The 25,969-nt window shown below is 41.5% G+C and overlaps 1 protein-coding gene across 3 annotated transcripts in view; it reads right to left on the bottom strand.

Annotated features, from left to right (window-relative positions):
- Window positions 1–172: 172 nt before the first annotated feature.
- The window catches only part of ARL8B (ADP ribosylation factor like GTPase 8B), a 30,265-nt gene continuing 4,468 nt past the window's right edge, over window positions 173–25,969 (bottom strand). Inside the window, exons 1-7 of one of the 3 annotated variants that reach the window (XM_034775395.1) lie at window positions 23,789–23,821; window positions 12,322–12,402; window positions 10,028–10,101; window positions 9,451–9,544; window positions 5,037–5,104; window positions 4,683–4,753; window positions 173–2,289 (exon numbers count right to left, since the gene is read on the bottom strand). In XM_034775395.1, the coding sequence (XP_034631286.1) occupies window positions 2,240–2,289; window positions 4,683–4,753; window positions 5,037–5,104; window positions 9,451–9,544; window positions 10,028–10,101; window positions 12,322–12,402; window positions 23,789–23,806 (456 nt within the window). In that variant the 5' untranslated portion in view covers window positions 23,807–23,821 and the 3' untranslated portion in view covers window positions 173–2,239. Of the gene's footprint in view, window positions 2,290–4,682; window positions 4,754–5,036; window positions 5,105–9,450; window positions 9,545–10,027; window positions 10,102–12,321; window positions 12,403–23,788; window positions 23,822–25,969 lie in introns of those variants that run through there. The other 2 variants (XM_034775392.1, XM_034775394.1) reach the window with 2 other exon arrangements.

Below are 25,969 nucleotides of genomic sequence, written 5' to 3'. Positions count from 1 at the left end.
TGGGTTAGACATGAGAGAGACACAGAGACAGTATAAATAAACAAATGGAAGAAAGGTGAAGTTCAAAGCTAGGAATTGAAGAAAGGCATTCAATTATGAGTTCTATGTGCAAAGAAGAGGCGAGTAGGGCAAGTTTCAGATTGAGCAGCCATTCCATCCATGAAACACTGTATGTTGTTCAATCTTTTATAATTTGACTTCCTGTTTAATTTTAGAAGTCAGAATACAGTTAGTATTTGCCCATGGCCCATAGAAAGACATTAAGCCAGGAGGAGTCAGTAAGGTAAGTGTCAATACAACCCTCAAAATGTAAGTTTATTGAATAAAGCTGAAGAGCAGTAAACCAACAATATGCATCCATCTAAATAAAAAAATTCACTTATTTACAAAGTTCAGTAATTATATAAGTTGTTCACATGCAGAGATTAATGCACAGGTTAACAGTTGGTAGTAGTGTTTGGATGCCATAAATTCTAAAAGCAGTCAAGTAGATACACACCAAACACATCAAGTTCAGCTATAGGCCAGTTAACTAAACAGTAAACTGGTCCCCACAGAAAGATTCACACATTCTAGTTCTGTTTCCCTATTTTTAGGCACAAGCAAAGTTGCTAAATAAAGTAACTGTAGCAGTTCATGGTGAACTAGTGACTACAGTAGCAAGTTAATATACCCCTCTCTACAGCACCAACACTAGTATGGGATTAATTGAAACCATGCTTCAGAGAATGAAAGGACAAAACTAAAATACAAGCTGGGTTTATGAATGAAGACAACATGTAGTGTGTGCACAGTGCAGTAGTTGGTACAGAACAGTAAGGCCATAGCAATCTAAATTAAAACTGGTTTGTCTTAATTACATGATGGACAAAAGTGTTCACAACTGAAGGTTCTGAAAGTGCACCATCTGAATCTATGTTTAGGTGCTGCTTAAAAGAATCACACACAGTGTGAGGCAACACAAGCAGGTGTATCATAGTTGTGTACACTACAGTGGGCTACATTAACATTACTATATGAACAAACCAGTCTTGATGAGTCTGTCCCTTTAAATATACTGAAGTCACTGAGAAAGTATAGCTACAAAGACATCTTACAATCTTTAGTTTATACATATTTCTCTATACTGTAGAAGCTAATCAAGAAATAGGGTCAATTCATTGGCTCTTGTGCTTTGAGACACAATAAAATATTTAAACTTACAACCTGTAGACTTCGCACATGATTACATTGAGAAAGCAGGCATGTCTAGAGTTGTCACAATAGCTAGATATTCCATAGCACCAGGTGAAACTGTGCCCAGTTATTCCATGAATAAGAGACACTGACTTGACAGTTCCACAGGTGCAGTGCTGAAAGTCAACAGTATCACTGATTACCAAAATAAAGTTATTTGAGTATCATGCAGCAACTCAGATTTGCTCTGGTGTTTCAGACAGAGATCATTTAAAGCATCTGGAGATAGAAAAATGCATTTGTGAGCAAAGCAATGCTCTTAGCAATTTGTTTAGTCTGCTAGAATACTCCAACTGTTGAAAGCTGTTAGTAAAATATTCCATTTCCATCCCCATAAAATGTTAAACAAAAAGGAAGATACAAGTAATGATCTCGACAAATACAAGATTTGGCTTTTCTAATTCATCAGAAAAGTGGTGTCTAAAAGTGACTACATAAAGTCCCATCTGTAGAATTAGTGATGCTGACCTAGTGCTCCCCTATGCAGACAGTTTCCATTTCTAAATCTTACAATATGCACCTCACATGCATTTGTGAGATTAAAAATAAAAGTTAACCTTCAAGTGTGATATGGGTTGCTTTCTAAATGCCTTATATGGCACTAGAATCTTAATGCTGTGCAGTGTCAGCATCTTCAAGCCACTACACACTAGAAATAAAATATTTTAACATTTTCTGAAAATCAAATATAAAAATCTGGCCCAGAAAGACCAGAACAGAAATGTACTCTGATTTAATATGGTACAGATAATTTTTAAAAAGCCCCCAGCCACCCACACACACTCTTTAGACGGCTGTAAAATAAACCTTTTTGTGCTGACTATCATGACAACTCTAGTTGATTTTGTGATAGGAACAGGAATATAGGTCTTCAGCAGTGCACATGAGAAATGAACTGAAAAAGGCCATTTCTTGGATACAAGAGGACTATTGAGTAGTAATTCATCATGGAGGGAGTGGACAATTCTGAGATTATGGCCAGCTGGGAGATTCCAGGAAGACTTCAGCTTCTTCTAGATTTTGAATGCTGAATAAGCCACTGAAGCGTGATATCTAAAGGAAAAACAAAAGATGCACTGGTGTAAGATTTTTCACATAGCTACAGATTTAAGTTACACTGAAAAGCTCTTTTGGGGGAGGGTAAGTTCTTCCAGGATACTGTTCTCAGTACACAGCTGAGAGGAACCTTCAATATTGTCACATGCTGGAGAAATTTCCCCTCCTCTGCACCCCTAAAGGAGTCTGTATGGGAAGTTAAAACATATGCGGTCTTCCCTTGAAGGAAGAAGGCACTCTTAGCATTCCAATTTGGAAGAACTGCCACTTTTCACCATGATCTCATGCTTCTGGCCAGTTGGTCAACTATAAAAAGACTCCAAAATCTCCAGGAAAGGCATGAGACATCATGGAGAGAGAATTAAGTCAAGTGCCTAACACACTGTAGTAATCAGAGCAAGCTGGATGCATTACATTAGAAAACATAAAACACCCATACGGGCTACAGAGTTTGCTTATTTAACAAAATCCTGCATCAATCCCTTTTTCCTCTCTGGACCTTAACCTCCTGATGCAACCAGAAGCATTTAGCCTAGAGATGTGAGAAAAGGTTGGTGAAAGACACGAAACTTGTACATTTGAGGCAGGTGCTCGTCGTCTTGTTCCTAAAATATAAGGCACAGAAAGCCAAAAGGGAGCAGCTTACGTAATGCAGTGTACTATGGGGGAACTGCTGCTAGGTAATTAAACTTAACTCAATGGTTCTCATCTTGTGGGAGGTCATGACCCAGAAGAGAGGCGATAGCAGCTTGCTCATATTCACTACCAAGAGATTTCTTTTGTAGGAGACTCACTGGTACCTGGTCTTACTGCCCCTCCTATATCCTCACAAGTGCCACATAAATCAGCAAATTTCAACAGCACCTAATATGAAACTGTAAAGAAGCCAATGGAAGGAATACCTGGGTACATCTGAGGATCTAGTATTAGGCAATCCCCAAAACAATCTATGTAAATTTTAAAAAAACTGAAGCCAGAGTCTTCTCTTAACCCACACACATATTGGATCTTATTAGCTGTACAATAAGATGTTCAGGGGAAGCTACCTTTATTCAGATACATAAGCCTCAAGCACACTAGCCTGGGAATCAGATGAGCATCCTACTCTTAGTTCAGATGCTAATTGACTGAGCTAGTATTCTCAGTTTACCCATCTGTACTCTGATGTTTACCCTTCTATCTTTGATTATTTAGACAGGTGATGTTATAGGCACATGTGCTGTCGCTGTTCCAATGTTGTAAGCAGAGAGTGTAATGAAGGGATAATCCAAAGGGATTCTTACCCATGTCAATTCCCTGAGCAATCACAAGACTGTTGAAGCACAGGAAGATTCATGGAAATGAACAGCCAGAAATACAAACCAGGACACCAAGTGTCCTGGTTTGACTCCCTGCAGATAATCTACAACATCCTTCTGAATCTTGGTTTGGAAGGACTGATTCCAGAAAATGTGGTTTGAAGATAAAGGTTAGCTACATTCACTCAAAGTGGTAACTTAATTTCATATTATAAAAAGGCAATGATAAAGAAGTTGTTCCATAAGGGAACATCTTTTTATATACTGGTCATGTTACCCAGAATGGTTAATGAAATAATAGATATGGTCAAGTCACCATATGACAATCTAGCTTCCCCCAGATCTTGGCAATGCAACAGCCTTGTACGTGTTGCAGCATTAGTCATTTAAGGTCATGCAATAGCCTCCAGCCTCAACTAACTGTCCTTCTTATACCTGTAGAGTAGGTGGAACACCTAACATTTTGTTACCTAGCAAAGCAGATTGCACATTTCTCCCTCCATATTTGTCTAAGCATCCCTCTGATGCATCTAGCCCAGAAGTAAAAGAAACAACACCCACTACTGCACCAAACAAATGAGATTTGTTATGCAATAAGGAATTTGAGCCTTTATGCATTCATATGCTTCATTTCCTCTGATAAAATCATGGGATAAGTGTCTATGAAACCAGTTTCCTGAGAACTAGAACCTAGCTACAGTTCTTTACATAAGCGTCAAATTTAAAAAGATTCGTTTAAGATATGAAGTACTGTATTTTATACAGCAGTATTTTAGCTGAATTTGCTATTTCTAGCTTGCAGCTCATAACTAGAGACTAGCTGAAGTAATGCAATAAACTTCATTTCACTGACTGGATACAAGTACTGTAAAGGCTTCAAGTTCAGTGCTTCTTAACTCCTCCAACGTGGCATAAAATTATTTGTACTACAATGACACTGAGGAAGTTACTATAATGAATTTATACTGTACGGTACTTTGAAAATGGCTCAGACTCATTGCCTATGTCTAACACAGATAAGAGGTTAGGGTGAGTACTTCCAGTTTAACGAAGAGATCTTTCTCAAATTGGCATTTCTGGGTTAAGCGTTACCTATATTATCCTTTTCTTTGCAAGAAATTGAATAGCAGCAAATTTCTCTGTCCTGAATAGCAGCCAGATTCCTGAAAGAGAGGAGACATGTAGTAACATTTGGTGATCACTTAAAGTAGGATCTCATTTTTACATTAGTCACTTAACATTTCCAAGACACTACCACTTAATCTACTGTATGCAAGCTTGTTTCTCTATAGCGTTTCAAGCCATCAACTGTAAATAAGAAGACACCAGCGCAATAAACTGAAATTTGCTAATTATTTTCTATGGCTTAAGACTGGTATCTGTAAGAATTTAGTAAATTAAAATTACAGTAGACTCTCCCTTAACCACATCTTCTTTAAGACTTACATCTTTTCAATTAGCTGCTTCTCATCCAGAGCATTAGTAAGGTCTCTCTTGTTTCCAAGTACTAGAACCTAAAACAGTGGATATTAGCAACAGTGATAAGCATTACAACATTGGTCACAACCACAGGCAGTCATTAAGTAAGAATGTATATTTTACTTTGAACAGAGGGAGACAAAACATTGGTCTGTGTCACTTTCAAGGCATTGTAGCGAGATTTAATAAATTGGATTTGAATGTTTGCATCTCCCCTCAGTTTATTTTATCAATAACGTCTCAGCTGTTAGAATACCAAGGTCAAAACAGAATCCTCAAAACCAGATTACGAAAACCCCTTCCAGAGGTCTGCTCAAGTCCTTAATGGCTGTCTTTAGGACAATCAGCAGGTCTTATTTCAGTTTCCTATGCTTTAGGGCTCCTCTTTCTTGGAAGTCTGCTATTCCTCCATCCTTGCCCTCCATTTTTGCATTGAAGAGTGGATTCTTCTCATGGCTTACCTCTATGGTTACTGGGTTTACCTTTGTACCAAGTTTCCCAGATCTCTGCTTGTGTTTCTAAATTTAAATTGTGGATTATGCTTTGCACCACATTTGTAATTTATTGACTATTATTGTATTATGGTAACATGTAGAGGCCTGAGCCAGATCAAGGCCCCATTGTGTTAGGCATTGTACACAGTAAACCTGTCCCTGCCCTAAATGATTTACTTGTAGTAGGTGCTGAACAAACAATTTAAACAGCATTGAGGAAGATGTACGTAAAGCATGGGATAGCTGCATTATAAAATGCAAAGAAAAATAGAACAGGCATGGTAGGTGATAAGTGTTTGCACAAGCTAACTTTACCATGAAGAACCAACCTTATCTGCTTAATAATTTCTAAGATTTACTCTACAGATTTGCATAACTTACATTTCATTTGAAGTTACTAAAGTTGCATACAAATCAGTATGAGACTGAGTATGTTTGCAGTGTTGTGTCTGTCTCATCCTGGGACCAACACAGCTACAAGGAAGGTGACGTAATACTTTTTATTGGACCAATTTCTGTTAGTGGAAGGTACAAACTTTCGACCTACACAGAGCTCTTCTCCAAGTCTGGGGAAGGAAGCAGAGTGTCTGAGGTAAATACAAGTTGGGACAGACTGTTAAGCAGAAGGTTTAACACAAATTGTAGGCCATCACTTGAAATGAAGAGGGCAATTAAGGACAGCAGGCAGTGTGGTGTGTTACAAATTGTAATGAGCCATAAAACCAGTGTCCCTGTTAAGTCCATTTTTTTGTTGTCTAGCAGACTTAAAGCTAAGTTCCCAACCTCATCTTTTGAGTATGTTGTGCAGGTTTTCTTTGAGGACAATTATTGAAAGATCAGATCTGGAGTGATCACGTTGTGGGGGGTTGTGGGGGGGGGGGAGGTTCAACCCTGGGTGATGCAGTGTTTTGGTCATTTATCATTTTTCACAGATCATTTGAAAGCATAGTGATTGTCTGGTTTCACCCAATAGTTGTGATTGGGGCATTAATGCACTGGATAAGGCACACCACATGTTGTGATAGGCACATGTCAGATCCATGAATCTTGAAAAGGTACTGATCATTGTAGCAGTGGAGATACGTCTGAAGGTTTTGCACAGTCCCTGAATCCCAACCAGCAGATAGCGAACAAACTTGTAGACAGAGTGGATGCTATCGTAGCATTTAATCATGCTAACTATGTCAACAAGGCCAACAGACAACTGACACCACCTATTAAGATCACACCACAATTCACACAGGAACTTGAAAGCTACCCATCAAATCCTTCCCCCAAAAAACTCCAAGAAAAACTCTACAACCTCATCCCCCACAAACCCAGCCCAGAATTGTTCTATATGCTTCCCAAGGTACACAAACAGGGGAACCCAGGCAGACCCATCATATCTGGCCATGGCACTCTTATTGAAAGAATATCAGGACTCGTAGAAAACATCCTTAGGTCACTCACCACAAAAAAGGTCTGCTTCCTCCACAGCACTACCAGCTTCCTCCAGAAACTCCACACCATGAACAATCTTGCCCAAACCTCCATATGTGGCAAGAATGGTCTTCACCTCCTTATATACCAACATCCCTCACTATGATGGCATCATTGTCTGCCTCATGAATACAAGATAAATTTACAATACTCAGAAATCCGCCCAAAACATCACCAAGCGCATCCATTTCATTTTCACCCACATTTAGCAAACACTTTGTCCAAACCCTGGGAACGGCCACAGGTACTACAATGGCTCCCCAGTATGCAGGCCTCTTCATGGACCACCTTGAGGAAGAATTTCTGGAAAAATGCACCAGGAAGTCAATGATATACCTGAGATTTCATCAATTATATTTTCATCCTCTAGACAGAACACCCACACTTCCTCAGATTTCCACCACAACTTCAACCACCACCATGCAGCCATCAAACTCTCTCCAGAATACTCCCACATCAAGATCACTTCCTGGACACCATAATTTGCTCCAACAATGGAACCCTACAAAGAGCTGTAAACCCAAGTAACTCACCGATCACCACACTTACCTTCCTAGATCCAGCAACCACTCCAAACACCCCGAGACATCTTATCTACAGCCAGGCACTCAGATACCACAAAATATGCTCCGAGGAGAAAGTCTGGGATATACACCTTTACACACTTAAAACCACCTTCACCAAAACAAGGACACTTCAGAGAAGTGGATCACATCATGGTAAGGGCCACCTAAATACCCCAGGGGAAATCTGCTTCAATACAGAAAAAAACCCTTCAGACAACACACTCCTATTTGTCAACATCCCACACGGGAACCCATATTGAATATCTGTCAAGCTGTCTAGAATGGCTCATGACCATGAGTGCCAGTCTCAAGGCAGACTTAAGAAACAGGGCAAAAATCCCGAACTGGTTGTGTTGTCTATACCTAGATTTCACCAACCAAGTATTGAGTGTGAACGCCTCAAGCACTATAACAGCCTTAACATATAGAGTCACAGACAGCCCCCCTTGCGTAGTCAGTTTATCTTGCCACCTAGGCAAGCTTGCCTTTGTGATGGATAGTCCCTTATACCAAAGGTCACAATATTCAGGTTACTCCCAGTCCCAAAGGACCAATCACTTACCCCACTCAACTCTACCTTAGATCTCTCAAAGACAATGCTTGTGGCCAATTCTATAAACTAACTAAAGATCTGTTAACTCTAATTTCTTTTTCTTGGTTATCTAGAAGGTTGCAGCAGGTAAACACACAAAAGAGTTACAGTCGTAGGTTTCAAAAGGTAATAGAAGCTGCTGTAAGATGCATGGTCTATATGTCCTTTAGGGCTAACACAAGCTAAGCTAAACTTACAAATATTGCCCTCTCCAAATTCCAAGCAGCATAGTGATGCAATTCCATCTGGTCAGGAATTTGTATTCCCTTCCCCCAGAGTTCAAACTGATGGAACAAGTGGCAGCACCTACCTCCTCTTCATGGGTGGATGGGTGTGGGCACGGGAGGGAGGGGAGGTAGGAGACCCCTCAATCAACGAAGTCTTTGTCCTTTGAGGTTTCACCGTGGCTATTTGATTTCAATAGGCCTTCTTGTGTGAAGGACCAGCACTTTGCATTAATTAATGCTTCTTTCCCAGGTTACACAATTACAGAGGTTTACAATGCACTCACTACAACCTTCGCCATGGGCCACAGATGTTGTATCTGAGATCAATAGACGCAGCATCCTACAAGCATTTCATCATGTGTAAACACTAAAACACATTCTTGTCAACTTATCTGTTTTAATAATGCTAACACACAGATTGGTGGGACCAGATTGGTCTCCAGCTATGTAGGTGTCAGTGCTGAGTGAGGCTTAGCGCCCTTGGCATTAGCTGGCACCTGGTATGCCAGTACCACATTATCAAATAATTACAGCCAATATTTGATGGAAACCACATCTGGAAAGAAATCTTTCCTAAACCCCCTCTTCTGGTCTTCAAACAATGCCCCAACCTTGCCAAGTTCATCATCAGAAGCAAGCTCCCTACAGACCAGGACACCAACCCAAAGCAGCACCAGACCCTGGCAGAATAGATGCAAAACCTTCAGACATATCTCCCCTGCAACCATCAATACCCACCTTTCAAAATTCCTGGGTCTACACATGACTCTCACATGTGGTGTACTTCATCCTGTGCATTAAATGCTTCCAAAACAACTATGTTAACCCTTCTGCTTAACCATCTGTCCCAATTTGTATTTACCTCAGAGTCTGTTTTCTTCCCCAGACCTGAAGAGCAGCTGGGTAGCTCGAAAGCTTGTACCTTCCACCAACAGAAGTTGGTCCAATATAAGATATTACCTCACTTATCTTTTCGCTGATACCAACCGTGCAATGTTAGAGCCAGAATATTCTACTTACAGGGATTCCTTGTAACTGTGGTTTGTCTAGAAGGTTATGCAGTTCATTTCGAGAGGCTTCTATCTTTTCACGATCGGCAGCATCTACCATATATCTTTAAAAAGATGTTGTAAATTTAGTTATTCAACAACTTAAGCAGGTTTATAAGCTTCAGAAACTAAGATATTGGCACATGTGTTGAGTTTCAGGACAATCTGAACAAATTTAGAAGTCTTGCAGAGGGGGCAATTGTCCCAAATACTGGTCAGCCAAGTACAGCTTGATAACCTCTCCCATTTAAAATGTACTAGAGTTGGGGCAGTCAAACTACAGACTGTCACAAAGTCATGCAGATGATTTCATATGTCAAGAGGTTAATGTATTAGATCAGAAGTTACATAAACAATAGATAAAAAGCAAACAGGCCTTAGTTCTTCCCATCATTATTTAAAAGCTAGTTTAGAGGGGCTACAACAGAATTTTAAGATAAAACAGAACACTAGCTTGCAAACTGAAGTGCAAACCAAAGGCTTATTTCTCAGCTGCAAAGAAAAAAATCTTTAGCCGATGACAGCAGCCTGATATTGTCTATACTTACACAATAGCATTAACGCCTCTGCAATATCGCTCCCACATGCTTCGGAATCGTGGCTGCCCTCCTATATCCCAGATCTTAAAGGAAGAGCAAGTTTAGCTAGGCACTAGGTTAAGTCAAAATTTAAACATATCACAAACCCTATATAAAAAACCCCCAAATCAGGACTTTCCCTATAAAATTGGGACATCTGGTCACCCTAAGTATAAAAGAGCTATTAAAAACAGGTGAAATGTTTGATCCTTATGTCTTCTCAGTAGCTTTCATACAAAGGCTATTTCCACTATAATGATATGGAAAGTCCTATACCTAGTCAGCAGGATTCCCTATCAACACTCTCCCTTACTTTAAGTTACTTTAAGACACTAAGTAAAAATATAGATACTTGTATCTGAAAGGTTGACACCTCAAAAAATTCACAAAAGTTGCAGAACTTCTTGTTTTGCTGTGTGCTGGATAATACAGAAGACGCACTGTCTTTGTTTTAGAACCATGTGCAAGATTATGCAACTTTGCACTCAGCATACATGCTGAAGTCAGCTATTTGCATGAGCGTCTCAGTGATGATTGACAAAAGGAACTCTGGCATATCCAGGGGAAAGGTTACTTCTAAGTTGTGCTCCAGAGATAAAGTCTCTTTACAACAGAATACATAGGAAAAAGTCCTACACTTGAACTCAAACTCAAGTGATTGAACTTTACAAATCTACAGACCCGTTTACAAGATCTGTTAAGTTCACTTCTTGCAGTATAAGCAGTCACCATAACTTGTGGTATAAGGTTGTGGATCATTTGAAGAATTAGCTGCAACTGGGAAAAAAAACTGCTTTGAAGTAGGTTTCTTAAGAAACAGGGGGACAGGGAGGAGTCAGAGCACCAGGAAGGAGAGTGGAAGGCTGGGTCAGGATTGTAAATCAGAATGTATTAAGTGCAATTAGTTGTCAGCACTGGGCAAAAAAAGATACTAGCTAGAATATCTTTGTGGGTACCTTTGTATGTTTCTGCAATAAGTTATGTGTACATGTGAAGGATCATAAGCCACACACTTATGGGCAAAAAAAATTTCAGCCTTATGCTACGTACTTGATGTTACTGGAGATGAGGGAATATGATCAGGACATTATATCAAGAGGCTGGTAGAAGCCCTAACCCTCTGAAAGCTGGGAGCCATGTTAGTCCAAGTGACTAGTATCCTTGGATTTCTGCTCCACTGACAGAGTTGACATGACACTTACTAGAAGGTAATGTCAGAGCTTCTAGTTAGTTGACAGTGCGTTTCCTTTACAGTGCTGTAGCGTCTCCTGTCCATCTACAATTTGTTAATTATATAAAAGTACCACATCCTTGCCCAAAACTAGAAGTCATTTTAATTTTAAAAGTTACAGCTTTACTCTAGGTACCTTAGCAGTGACATGGGTAAACAAGTGGGAAAGGTTGTAGACAAATATTCATTTATTAAATTTGGGAAGTCTCATTGGACATTAGTCATGAGCAGAGAGCCTTAATACATAAATGTGTTGTATGGCCCATACGTTCTCTGGCGTGTACAGCTTTTGATATAACCATAGCCTTTCATAATAAGTATCTTGGTGCTGTTATCTATAAATGGAAGGACTAGGGCAGATTAGAATCCTGTCAGTTCTAGACGGTATCCAGCAAAAACAGAAGTGACCCTCGGGAGTGTGGATAAAACCTTAAAAAGGTGAGCCACATATGCTATTGTATTCTAGATGCAAGAAAACAAACATAACAGTAGCATAGTGGGACACTCATGTAACTTCGGTATATTTCTCATTTAATACAGAGCTGAATGCTGCATGGAGAGAAGCCAACATTTAAACTTATCTATGCAAGAACATTAAGTAAGCATTATTCCTACTGACCAACTGGAAAATAGTTGAATACAGTCATAACAAAACATGCCAGTTGAAAATTCCATTTTAATAGAGGGGCTCTTAAGCATGAAGAAGTTTAACAGAAGGTTCTGGTTTGATTATTCCATGCATTTTTAAATGCTTCCAGAAGAAAAACTGAAATTCCCCTGTAGTGTTTGCAACTCAGACAAGCAGCATTATACTAGTGACTAAGAACCAGCAAGCAAAACAGGCTTGTCTGGTTTTTTTTTTTTTGGCCTGACTGCTGGTATGACAAAACAAAGCTGGACTTATGAAAGGTCAATGTAGTTTTCTCAAGTCAGTCTATGAGTTCATTTCAGACAGTGACCTAATCTGAGAGCATCCCTTTAAAAACTATTTAATGCTTTTGTCCCCACAAAGAGCAAAATGTTCTTGACATACCTTTATCGTCACATTACCCTTAGTAACTTTCCTCATGTTGAAGCCCACTGTAGGAATCATATCTTCACTGAATTGGCCTGACTGAATAGAAGAGAGTTTGTATTAGATCTTGTCACAATAATGAGAGAATGTTTAAGCACAGAATCATGTATCTGCATGATTGACATTGTTTACAGTACATGGCTATTTAAAAAAATAAAATAAATAAAATAAACACAACTTTGTCCTCAGATAAGGAGAGAATTTTATAGTTGAAGTGCCAGAAAATATAGGTGATGGAATGAATTTTTGTACAGAGGCCTATTAATTCTCATTTCCAACCATGATTTCACCTCATTCTCAGGCCTATTCAGAAATGTTTCAGTCAAAGTCAAAAGAATGAACGTCTAGTGAGCAAGTATTGTGCGTGAAGCTAAACCAGAGAGGAAAAATGCTTTGCTTGCATTAAGCCATGCGAATTAACTCAATGTCTTGGTTATACAGAGCTTTAAATGAAAAGCATGCAAGCACTTCTTGTGATGGAGCTTAGTATTCCAGCTGTGTGCTGTGGGAACCTCACTGCATCACTCTGGAATAGGTATTTTTCCTAAGCTGTGTAAGACACTCAATTGGGCAACATGTACAGAGGGTGTCAACTCCAGTGGGATTGGCTTTCACCGCACACAGAACAATTATCCCTAGAGCAATAAGATGGCAGCCTGAAGAACTTGTACAGCCTCTGAGCCTCCTGAGAAACAAAACTGGCATCTCATATTTCACAATTTCACAGTACTCAGAAAAGTGGGAGTGGCATGTGTCCAGACCTGTAGACAGCAAGTGAGGATTGCAGTGTGACTGAAGGTTTGAGAGAATCTTCATGCTACTGTGCATTAATATTTAGTATTAAAGATTAGTTATGAATCATGGTCTCACAAGAAGTCTGATGTGTATGTATAAACTGGTACTTCCTTTCGTAGTAATTATATAGTTTTTACTTTTATTTGTAGTGTTAGCTGATGTTGGCCAAAGAAGCTCTTTTACATGGCACTGGAAACTAGAGGCCCTTTTTTTTTTTTGGATAAACAGGTACAGGTCGCAATAGTGCAGATTTCTCCCAGGCTATTCTGCCTCAACTTTAAGTTTACCTCTGCAAAAGTAAATGCTTTCTTCCAGACTTCTGCTGAAGTAGTATTGGCTGTAGTAGGTTTATAGTGGACACTGACCCATTTCACAATCAGACCAAATCAGGTGACTTGCAACATGTCTCAGATGTGAAAGCTTTCTCATTACTCTAAGCTATCCAATCTCTCCAATAGCATATTGCCACAGGACAAGGTCTTGCCTGCATCTTTCCATAACCTGACTCATTAAGTAGCTAAACTGTCCTGTAATATTACTTAGGTCAGCTAAATAAAGCAGCCGAATGAAAACTGCTTTAAACATAGTTCACAAGGTAATAGCCAAAGATAATGATCAACTTGTAACACCAGGCCTGGTTACAGAGTTATGCGCCTTCTACAGTTCAGTTGCCCCTTACCTCTGCACTGCATTTATCCATTCTTGAACCAATGAATAAAGGCAACTGGATGCCTCAAATACAGATTCACATACAGGTCCAGCAACTCTGATAAAGACAGACTGTTACGTAAGTTGATTTTTAAACAGACTATTGCAAACTCACCTTTGCTCATTTGACTGATCATATAAAAAGACCTCTGCAGTTACAAAAGTGTGTTGTATGTTGACTTTACTACTCAACGCTGAAATGCGGAGGAAGAGACCAGTTTAAGTGACAGATGAATGAATGGGCAACATGGGTAAATTTACAGATTCTATTTATACTGCAGGAGGTCTTTCAGGAGTTAAGATCTGTCCAGAGAAGCCAATGGCTTTTTTACAGCATAACTCTGAAGCTATTTTTACTTTATAGTTTGTAGATTGTTGCAACTAGCAATTAAAAGTGACTAAGAAAATTTTCTCTGTAAGATGCCCTGCCAGTGGAGGTTTAAGTTGCTGATTTTTCAAGCCATTGATCAGGTTTGCATTTTCACTGAAACTGCTTTTGTCGTGTCAGTGGCTTAGAAAAAAGGTCATGAGTGAGACTTCTCATAGTTTTGAGGTACTGTGTGAGTAGGTCAGTAAAGTTCCATTTCATTATTCCAGATGCTTCTCATCTGACAGGTTATTTGGCACTTATTTTGTAACAGATCAAAATCTTACTAGCCATTCTGCATATCTTCAATATCTAGTTTTCAGAGCATGCTCAGCATTTTGCAAATGTCAGACTCCAAAGGCCTCTCAGTTGAGCACCCAGAGAATACGACCCCCTTTTTTGGGGGGGGGTGATGGCCAGGGCTTCACACGTTTACTCAAGCCATTCAGGTGAACACCTCTGGCCCCCAAAGCCACAATGTGCCCAAACCACACCCCACAGTTCCTTCAAGAATGAAACAGCTCTCCACTGTAACATCAACCTGATACTTGCTTTGTTAGACTGTACCCTTCCCTTTTAGGTTTCGCACCTACTCCCCCACTCTTTCCTAAACAGGATTGTGGATGGCTTTTTTGTGTGTAGTTTTATTCTAGTTATGTTTTTCTTCTTCCTCCCAGCCCTTATGACCCTTTTCCCCCCTTACACTGTGCACTCTGTTTCACTTCTCCCCAGAGAGCCCTTTATCCTACTTGCTACTATCTAAAGCAGTGGTCCCCAAACTTTTCAGGGTCACACCCCCCTAACCCATGCCCCCCCTCTACCTCCCCGGGAGCAGAGGCCAGGAACAGGGCCACAGCTCCTGGTGAGAGAGGAGTACGGAAGGGGGCATGAACAGGAATAAGGGGGAGCCAAGGCTAAGGGCAGGACTAGGGCCATGGCTGCAGCTGAGGCAAAGAGCGGGGGGTGGGAGTGGAAGCCACAGCCAGGCTGCAATCCTGGGGCCAAGACTAGGAGTGGGAGCGGAAGCCACAGCTAGTCATGGAGCTGCAGTTGAGACTGGAGCAGAGCTGGATGGTGCTCCTGCCCCATCCCCCATGGGGGCTGGCCTGGTCCCTACCACACCCTCCCTCAAAAACTTTCCTCTGTGCTCCCCTGTGGGGGGGGGGGGGCATGCCCTACAGATTTGGGACCTCTGATCTAAAGAGTCTCTAATAGCATTATCCACACCGGAAGGAATCAGGCCTAAACTTTAGATTAAAGGTGTACTCTACTGGCTCAGACAGCAAGAAGCCAATCACCTAAAAACTATGACGTACAACTCAGACTTCATTTATTAAGAATATTCAGAATGTGATGGGATGCTTTAAGCAAGGCAAGCAAAAACAGCCTCAATATATTTGTAAAACTGTTCTTTGACAACACAACGGGAGCAGCAAATTAATAAGCAGTAATATTCTGTTTGTCAGGCAAAAGCTGCCTGAAACTGCAATGTCTGTGTCTTCTCTGAAGGTCACAAGACCAGATTGCTTGCTACAATGCACAAGGTTCCTACTTTTATCTTGATCACTTGGCTCTTTCAATTTTGCTCAATTCAACTCTTTTTTTCAGTGCTCTCTTTAGGTCATCTGTGCCTTCTTCAATGCTGCCCCTTACATCTGAAACTCCCTCCCTCAAAACACAGGTGACCATTTCTCCTTAATATGGCTCACTTCTGTAGAACCTAGCCAAGTTAATCAAATGATCAAGTTTTGAAGTCATACAGTGCAATATGTGCAGGGCCCTGAATTTTGGGGGATTATGTGTCCAGGTAAATTGGTGCATAATTGCTCTTTTGGTAGCACAAACTAAAGTTAGATTTTAAAGAAGCCAAAAGACATTCCATTTTAAAAGAAGGCTTCAAAATGTGAAACCAATCCAAAGTTGAAGATATTTGCCCAACTCTACAGGTAGTTAAGTTACATCTAACCATTGAATGGATGGGCAGGAGCACCATCCAGCTCTGCTCCGGTTGCAAAATCCAGCATGTAAGGCAGATGTTAAATGAAGTACCATTTTGTCAAGACAGTACTTAGTTCTTACTTTCAGTACAGTTGTCTATCTGAAGATTTAATCTCATTGCTACTTTACTATGGCCATCCAACATCTTGACAGACGAAAGGAAACACCACCAACCAGGGCCGGCTCTAGGCACCAGCAAAACAGGCTGGTGCTTGGGGCGGCACATTTTTAGGGGCGGCATTCTGGCGCGGGCCATGCCGCCCCTAAAAATGTGCTCCGGCCGCCCTAACTCACCTCCGCTGCTGCGGCTTGCGCGCCCTGCTCGCCCTCCCTCCCAGGCTCTCAAACCTGGGAGGGAGCAGGAGATCCCGAGCAGCTGCGGCGTGTGAACCAGCTGATTCGCGTGCCGCGGCCACTCGGGATCTCCCCCTCCCTCCCGGTTTTGAGAGCCTGGGGGGAGGAAGCAGGGCTGGGGATTTGGGGAAGGGGCAGAGTTGAGGCGGGGCCAGGGTAAGAAAAAAAAAAACGGGGGGGGAGGGGCAGCCAAAATTGTTTTCACTTGGGGCAGCAAAAATCCTAGAGCCAGCCCTGCCACCAACTCAGTCAATAGTGTGGGAGAAGAACCCATACACGAGTGGCAGACCTGCCCACAGTGGGTACAGGAGGTCCACTTGCCAGATGGAGGTTGGAGCATACTCTGCGCTTCTTGGCTCACTTGTGGGCCTCAGCCTGGGCTCTCCAATGTGTCTCCATGAGGACTGCACCAGCCTTCACCAAGCTTCTCCAGACTGAGCGGTTGTGGACAACAGTCTCCCATTTGTCAGTGGGAATGCTGAATTTCTTGAGACCTTGCTTGATCTTGTTGCTGTAGCGGAGCTGTGGCCTTCCTGTGTGTCGTGAGTTGTTCTTAAGTTGGCCATAGAGCACAGCCTTCAGCAGATGATCTTAAGGCATGCACTTCACGTGTCCAGCCAGCAAAGCCTGCAAGCGTCCAACGTAGTCTGCATAGACTGTAGGCCGGTTCTCTCAAGGATCTCATTGTTAGTGATCTGTTGATCCCAAGTGACTCCAAGAATATTTCTGAGACAGTGGAGATGGAAGCTGTTCAATCTCTGCTCCTGCTTGAGGGTACATGGCCCAGCTTTCACAGCCATAAAGGAGGATACTAAGGACACAAGCCTGAGAAGTGGACACCTTTGTGTTCAGGGCTAGCAGCTGGTTGTTCCAGACACGTGAAGTAACTTTGCCAAAAGTGACAGAGGCTTTGCATCAAGTTCTCTATCAAGGCTAAGTGAGCTGGTTAAAGTTGAGCCAAGATAGCAGAAGTGATCCACATTGTCCAGAGCTTCATTACAGATGCAGATTTTAGGTGGGATACTGGTGCCCAATGACACGATAACTGTTTTCTTCATAGTGATTACTTCGCCGAACTTGATACATGCATCAGAGAACTTATTCATCATGATCTGCAATTCATCAGGTGAGTTAGAGATGAATGCAGCATCATCTGCTAAGAGCAGATCCCGATTAGTGAACTGGGTGACATGCCTTTCGCTCTGAAGTCATCTGATGTTGAACAAGCTGCCATTAGTCTTTGATTCAATTAATATGGCTTTCTTCCCAGCTGGCACAGAGAAGAGCTTGCAAGCAACATCCACACATTCTCCCTCCTGCCTTTAGGAGCTCCAGAGTTATCTGATCCTTGCCTGCTGCTTTCTCAGGCACAATCTCTGATAGCTTTCTCTACTTCAAGAGCTGGTGTTTGGTACAGCTCATGCATTGTTGGAAGCTGAGGGATGGCAGCTAAGGCAGTAATCAGAGATAATGGTATCCTCTGAATAGAGTTATTTGTAATGCTCAATCCATCAGTCAAGTTGTTCTTGCCTGTCAGGATGGTACCATCTTTCGCTTTCAGGTTTGCAGTCTTTTTACAAATTGGACTCAAAGAGGCACTTGCTCCATCATAGGTACCACAAAGGTCCCCTCTGTCAAAGTAGGTCTGAATCTTTTTGCACAGGACTTGCCAATACTTTTGGGCACATTCTCTGATGGCTTTCTGGACCATAGTCTTAGCCTCTTTGAACTTAAGAGTTTTGAACTTGGTTGGCTGTTGAAGTAAAGTTAGGCGAGCTTGCTTTCTCTTTTCTATGAGTGGGAGCAGCAGATGTTCGAACCAGTCAGGTTGTTTTTTCTTTGTTACCCCAAAGAGATCCTTGGCAGTAGCAAGTTGTCTTATTCTAAAGTTTCCTACAAGATATCAGAATCAGGGGAATCAAGTTGCTCATTTTCAGAAATACTCAAGCGCACATTGAAATTTTGCACACGTGTCAGAGTCCTTCGTGTTAGTAATATTGAGGCAAAGTTTGCCTTTTGGCTTCACATGATGTATCTTTTTAAGATGTAATTGGAGCATGGCCCTAACAGTGTCGCAATCAGCACAATGCATCATAGAATATCAGGGTTGGAAGGGACCTCAGAAGGTCAGCTAGTCCAACCCCCTGCTCAAAGCAGGACCAATCCCCAGACAGATTTTGGCCCCAGATCCCTAAATGGCCCCTTGAAGGATTGAACTCACAACCCTGGGTTTAGCAGGCCAGTGGTCAAACCACTGAGCTATTCGATTGAGCGTGCAGTGTATCGCCAATGTTTCTGTGACGGATCAGGAGGAGGTCAAGCCAACCGGGGATGCCTCCATGTGACCTTGCTGCCACTGCTGCCAACAAAACACATAGTCAAGACCATCAGCTCACAAGAGGCACAAAGCTCAAGGACATACTGGCCATTTCCATTGGCCAACATGAGACAGATAGCCTCAATGACGTGACCCCAATGCTCCCAGTCCTTACCCTAAGGGGAACTGAAATCACCGAACAGCGAGTCTGCTCCTTATGGGACATTCTTGATGATTTGTTCCTGTTGAGACAACAGCTCAGCTTTATGCTGTTTAGAGTAGTCAAGTGTTGGTCTGTAGATGGACAGAAGATACAAGCTCCAGAGGCCTATATTCAACATCCAGCCGCGTGTTCCTCTTACTGATCAATACCGGAGGGATACATGCACATGCACTGAGGACAGACTTCTTGACAGCAAATCCCACACCGTAGACCATGGGTTCATTTTCAGCCTGCTCAGTGTCATTCCCACCCCTGCACTGGGCAGAATCTCATCATCAACAAAATATGGCCTTTACTTCATATTGAAGTAGAGTGAATTTTGTTTAGTCTAGAATACAGAAGTAGTTTTAATTGGCAAGTTCACTTGCTTAACCCATAATGCATTGCAGGTGCCATGTCCTGCAATGTCTGACCTAGCGTTTCAGTCTTGAGGCAGGAGTTTGGCTGCTGCATAATGTGCCAATTATATAGCCTAATGAATGCTGTGTCACTTTGAGGACAGCAAGCACAGTATGCTGACTTGAGTCGAACGGTAGTGTTTGTTTTGACTGCTCATTAATACCACACTCGTTAGACATCTTGTACTTCAGTAAGGGTCTCCTGAAAGATCACTCTTGTTTACTATCAGCGTGTATCCAGTTAGCCAACAAGCTTCTCCAAAACAAACTACAATATTCCAGATTCCAGTACAGGCTTTTACTAAACCAGAACTGAAAGAGAGGGGAGGAAGGAAGAAAAAAAAAAAAAAAAAAACACACACACACACACTACGGAGAGCATGGGAAGTAGCCCGCAGTTTCAATTTCTGGCCCAATCTCACTGTCTGTGCAGCTGCTCAATGAACTAGAGAAAACAGTTTTCTTTGCTTGCCATTTCCCAATCAGAAGAGGCATCAAAAGGAAATTCACATTTTTAGAAGTATCAGAGGGGTAGCCAGGTTAGTCTGTATCCACAAAAACAATGAGGAGTCTGGTGACACCTTAAAGATTAATAGATTTATTTGGGCATAAGCTTTTGTGGGTAAAACACAGCTGCTGCTCTCCAGCTGCCCAGCTCTGAAGGCAATGCAGAGGTAAGGGGCGCAATACCACGATCCCCCCTAAAATAACCCTGTGACCCCCTGCAACTCCCTTTTGGGTCAGAACCCTGAATTTGAGAAACTCTGGTCTCCCCCATGAAATCGGGGGTATAGGGTAAAAGCACAAAAGATCAGTAGTTACTTCTGTGCTGCTGCTGGCTTAAGATTAGGAATCCCATACTATGCCATCCATACTTCTGCGCTGCTGCCTTCAGAGCTGGGCAGCTGGAGAGTGGTGGCTGCTGACTGAAGGCCCGGCTCTGCAAGCAGCAGCGCAGAAGTAAGGGTGACAATACCATACCATGCCATCTTTAACTTCTGCGCTGCTGCTGCCGCCATCAGCTCTGCCTAATCAGTGGCTGCTGGCCAGGATCCCAGCTCCCCAGCTCTGAAGGCAGCACCACCGCCTGCAGCAGCACAGAAGTAAGGTTAGCAGTACCACAACCCTCCCACTATAACCTTGTGACAGCCCCCCCCCGCCCCCAACTCCTACAATTACAACACTGTGAAATTTCAGATTTAAATAGCTGAAATCATGAAATTTATTATTATTTTGTATATCTTATGACCGTGAAATTGACCACAATGGACCATGAATTTGGTAGGGCTCTAGATATTTGTAATACCACGATAGTATTTTACACTTGAGAGTTCCACAGGTAGTAAAGTTTAATCTTACCTACTTCGTTTAAAGTGGGATGAATGAATTTAAGCCAACAACTAACATGTCTCACTTTAACACGAAGGGACAGTTATCCAAAAACTTGTATGCATGCAGTTTGGGATCTGTTCTCTTCAACTCTTTCTTACAACGTCCTTGGGCCATAGGATATTCTTTATCAAGAAGGTTATACCCGAGGTATCTGAGCAAAAACTATTTAGACATTTGCCTAATATAAGGCTTGCTGGCTGTACTAGGTACTTGCGCAACATTTACTATACAGGTCTTGGTCCAAAACAAATGCTTCGTGTTCAGTTGTATTTGAGACACTGCATGTGTAAAGCAAGCTACTTGCTGAACACTTCCATCTCCACCTGAAGTGTTGCAAGCCTCCACAATACGCAGAGCGCTGTAGCTACAGCATGATAGGCCGTAGACCATGTTCAGAACACTGGCTTCCTGTTAGCTGTGATGGCGTTGTCTGAAGACCAGTTTGGGATGTAAAGTGAGACTCCAGCATTTGATCTTAATAGGATTAGTATATAGCTCTAGGGCTGCTGCTCCTTGCATCTGCATCAACAATTCACTTCAATTTTCAGCATGGATTTGAAGTATCAGAGGCGATATACAAAATAAAGTTGATCTACACCTCTACCTCGATAGAACGCTGTCCTTGGGAGCCAAAAAATATCTTACCGTATTATAGGTGAAACCGTGTTATATCGAACTTGCTTTGATCCACCGGAGTGCGCAGCCCCGCCCCCGCCCGGAGCACTGCTTTACTGTGTTATATCCAAATTCGTGTTATATCGTCGCGTTATATCGGGGTAGAGGTGTTCAAGTTTGAAGCAATGTTTCTTTGCCACCACCAATCTTCAGAAAATTTTGACTGCACATTATGAACTATTGAAACTTAACTCATCAACAGATCTCTAATGGCAATGCCATTACGCAGTCTTTATCATAGCCTTTTTAAAAGTAACATACAAATATAAAAAGCAACAGAGATCCAGACTAACATGGCTACCCCTCTGATACTTATACAAATATAAGTTTAAAGTAGTACTAATTGGAATAAATTTAAAGAAATGCTGAATACCTGACAAGTATCAGCTAATAGACTTAGTGACAGTATGCATAAGACCTCCATTTCAGATATTTGGATATGTTACTGTAATTGCCACATGCTTAAGTGTGGCGGTTTGCTTCAAGTCTGGGGAATATTTGGTTCTGAAGTGACAAACTCCTGCACTGTTCAGACCCTGACGGAAGTTTAACATTAGGCTAGTGCATAGACCGTTTTCCTGCTTTGGTCATTTTCTGACATTTAGGTCTCAGCCTACAAGTTTCTGCCTCTATTCAAAACAGAGAAGTACAACCCCCTCCCCTGCAAATACTTGGCGGGTGAGCTTTCTACCGAGCTCTAGAAATCACACTTGGCATTGAGAATGGACTGGCTTTTATTTACTGACTTTTACCATTGAGAGAAGGAAGTACAGTGCAGAGATTAGATTTGTGGCTTAATATTTGAGCATTGCTGCAGAGCAGCTCCTTAAGATGAAGCACATGCAAAAACATCCACCTTTAGTATCCTAAGGGATTCAGAAAGTGATACATCACCAAACTTTGCCATTGCACAAGACAGATTCTCATCTACTAGTCAGCCCAACTTGCTCATGACTTGTCTTCTAGACAAATATAAAGGTAGCATGACTCATAAAGGAATGACATAATGAAGCTTGGGTATGGATTTTATCTAAGATACACCCCTGTCCACCCACACTGGGACTCTACAGCTAATACAAGCAACCATGAGAGAGTGTTCATGCTAATGTCTCCTCCCAATCATTCTAATAAGGAAGATTGAAGTCAGTGTTTTCCTGGGTATCTTGAATTCTGGTACTTTACACAAATTTTTAGGGTCCTTCACTACAGAGGAAGCAGGTCTTTGACCCACATTTATAGAGTTTTAAATACCAAAGCCATCAAGCCATACTGTAAACTCACTCAAGGCCACTGCATCATACATTTTGAACTCATGAAGTAGAGGCAAACAAAGGAACAGTTTAAGATCTTTTAGATGTTAGTTTAAACTCAGTAAATTAGAACCCGTGAGACTAAATTAGAGACCATGTTTCAATTGTTACTAAATTAGAGACCGTGTTTCAATTGTTTCCTGTTGTGATGCCTTAGTAAGATTCAGAAACTCCCTATTGGTTTAGGGACTCACTTGGTATCCATTGAGATCCAACAAAGAATAATTCCCAACAACTATAAACTGGGCTGCGGTGAAACCATATGGTTGGAAAGTTTAAGTACATTAGCTTGAAATGCAAGCAACTGAAGCGTTTATAGTACTTGTTTCACAGCCCTAGCTTGATGTTTCCTAAGCATTCTAGATAGCTCTCTACTGAACTGACCACTAAATGCAAACACAGTAATTCAATGGAGAACAAGAGCTGAATACCACCCCTTTCCACCTCTAGAGGTGAAAGGTATACCATAGCCTGAAAGCCTTTATTCTGCTCTCCACAACTGCAACAGTGAAAGTAATGAATTTCTATTGCAAGACAAGATACCTCCCCAGTTTGTGATGTAAATCACCTCATGTATACCTGAGTGAGGATCTATACATCTCATCACCACTGGTAAATAAGGTAACTAAGGTACGTCTATGTTGACCTGGAAGCAAGCCTCCTACCCTCGGTCCACAGACTCTGAAGCCTAGTGGGATGGTGAGCTTCAGAGCCCCTGTTCCAGCCCAAGCAGCAATGTCAAAGCAAAGTCTATCCTGATATTTTTAGTGCCCTAGCCCAAACCCTGCTACCACAAATCTGTGGACTCAGGCTAGGAGACTCACTCCCCGATGCAGTGCAGACATCCTGAGAACCCTATGAGAATATATAACTTTATAGCTCAATTACCTTTACGATGCCATTCATATGCAGATCCAATATGGATCATCCTGAGATGACCTCTCTGTCCCTCTCAGCACAACTGGGCTTGAACTTTCTTCCTTTGGGAAAAAATTCTACCAGTATTTGTATTACAGTAGCACCTAGAGGTTCCAAATAAGGATCAGGGTGCACTGTGCTAGGTACTGCACAAACCCAGAAAAGAAAAATCATCCCTGCCCTAAGGAGTTGACAGTCTGTTAGTTCATCCATTTTAGAAAAGGAGTTTACTGTACTGTAAAATGCACTTTTGGGTTGCCGACACTGTAAGGGAATGTATATATTGAAAAAGAAATCAGTCATTTATAGAATGTTTGCATGATATAAATGGGAGGAGAAACTTATGAGCGTGATTGTATGATGGGGTTGCTTATGATGGTAGTGGGCAGGGCTCAGCAGTCCTGAGGCTCACTTCTGGTTTATATCTTATGTTTCTAAAAGCTTATGCTTCAGGTGGCCACCTGCAGGGTTCAGGACACAGTTGAAACAGCATGAGTGACAGATTTTTTTTAAATGTCTTGTTAACAGTGAGTTTAAAGATACATTAAGAGGACAGTAAGTGTTATATTTTAGAAGAGTACATGCTTTCATTAACAGTTGGTTACTATTAAGCGGGAGGACCAGAACATTTGGCATTAACAAGCTGGATCATCTGATGCCTGGCTTCCTGATACAAGTTTTACAATAAAATCAGCCAAATATAATGCATGAAGTAGCTTTTGGAAGCTGAAGTTCAAATGTAGAACCAATATTTACCAAAACCAGTTCAAGACTTTTAGGCTTTGTGCAACAAGAATCTATCAGCTCACTTGAAATATTTGTGTTTCAATTGTGTCACATGATTAAGGAGACTGGTTGCCTACTCGGTTGCAGCTTTCTGACAGTAAGCCTGAAGAAAGACTGTTGACAGACAGATGCTTGCTGTAGAGATGCAGTCACCAAGAGTTACTTAGACAGTGCAAAAGAGGCTTCAGAGTCTAGTGAACAGAGAACACTATTAGTCCTCAATTAAAATCCTGGGAAAATTGAGTTAGATTTTATCTGCTTACACTGCAGCAAAAAAAAAAAAAAAAAAGTTAAATCTAAAAGCCATAGGCCTCTTTACATTCTGGAAAGTATGGCCCATGATGGAATGATGCCCTTCCTTATGACCAGGTTTACTCATACACAGGGAAAACTATATTCATTATGGTGGTATCTAATTAAAGGAACAGTGACTAAAGTGGAACCTTCAAAGAAGGCATCTGCTTCACTACATTTTCTGCCTCACATGGTAGCTAAGTGGAATCTGAAAAAAACCCACTTATCTACAAGAGTTTATAACTAGACTTCACTATAAACAGGTCCAATCCCAATTTACATACCTAGTGAGGAAGAGCTAATGAGCCATGGTAGTTAAAGACTAAGTAGTACAGAAGGAAGTGGTTAAGTATAGGAAAAGGAGGGACATTTCCATTATTTGGAACAGGACATTTTATTTGGTGCACTTTCCAGGTTAAGTCTGATCAGCAGTCAGCTCGTAAGCTGATGAGTAATTGGCACTAACCATTTCACCTGATGCAATCAGATACAAGTCATTACAGGAACCTGCTTGGTACAAGAAATCTTCATGCTGTGTCTACATTACAAAGAGTTGCAAGGGACCTGGTTATGATATGATCACTTTTGTGGAGAACATGGTAGACGTGTCCCCCCCCCCCCCCCCCCACACACACACACAATACAAAATCATTGGACATGTAATCAGTGCTAAGATCTTGCATCTATTCTACAAAACTGAAACAACAGATTGCAATATTCTGCTTGTATTTTAGACCCTGGTTTTACCTTAGCATTCCAAAGTAGTCAAGAAAGCTGTCCAAATGCTACAAACCTATCTACTGCTGCACTACACAACCAGATAAATGCTGCAGTTCTGGCATGGCCCAGCAGTTACTGACTCTCACAGCACCCAGAAAGTGTTTTGCAAGTATATGTATTTAATAATAGTATCAGAGGGGTAGCCGTGTTAGTCTGAATCTGTAAAAAGCAACAGAGGGTCCTGTGGCACCTTTGAGACTAACAGAAGTACTGGGAGCATAAGCTTTCGTGGGTCAGAACCTCACTTCTTCAGATGCAAGTGAAGTGAGAAGTGAGGTTCTGACCCACGAA

This window comes from Trachemys scripta, chromosome 7 (assembly GCF_013100865.1).
Source record: "Trachemys scripta elegans isolate TJP31775 chromosome 7, CAS_Tse_1.0, whole genome shotgun sequence".
Lineage (NCBI taxonomy): Eukaryota > Metazoa > Chordata > Testudines > Emydidae > Trachemys > Trachemys scripta.
The sequence above is the reverse complement of the archived record's forward strand: the minus strand, read 5'-3'. Positions and strand labels throughout refer to the sequence as shown.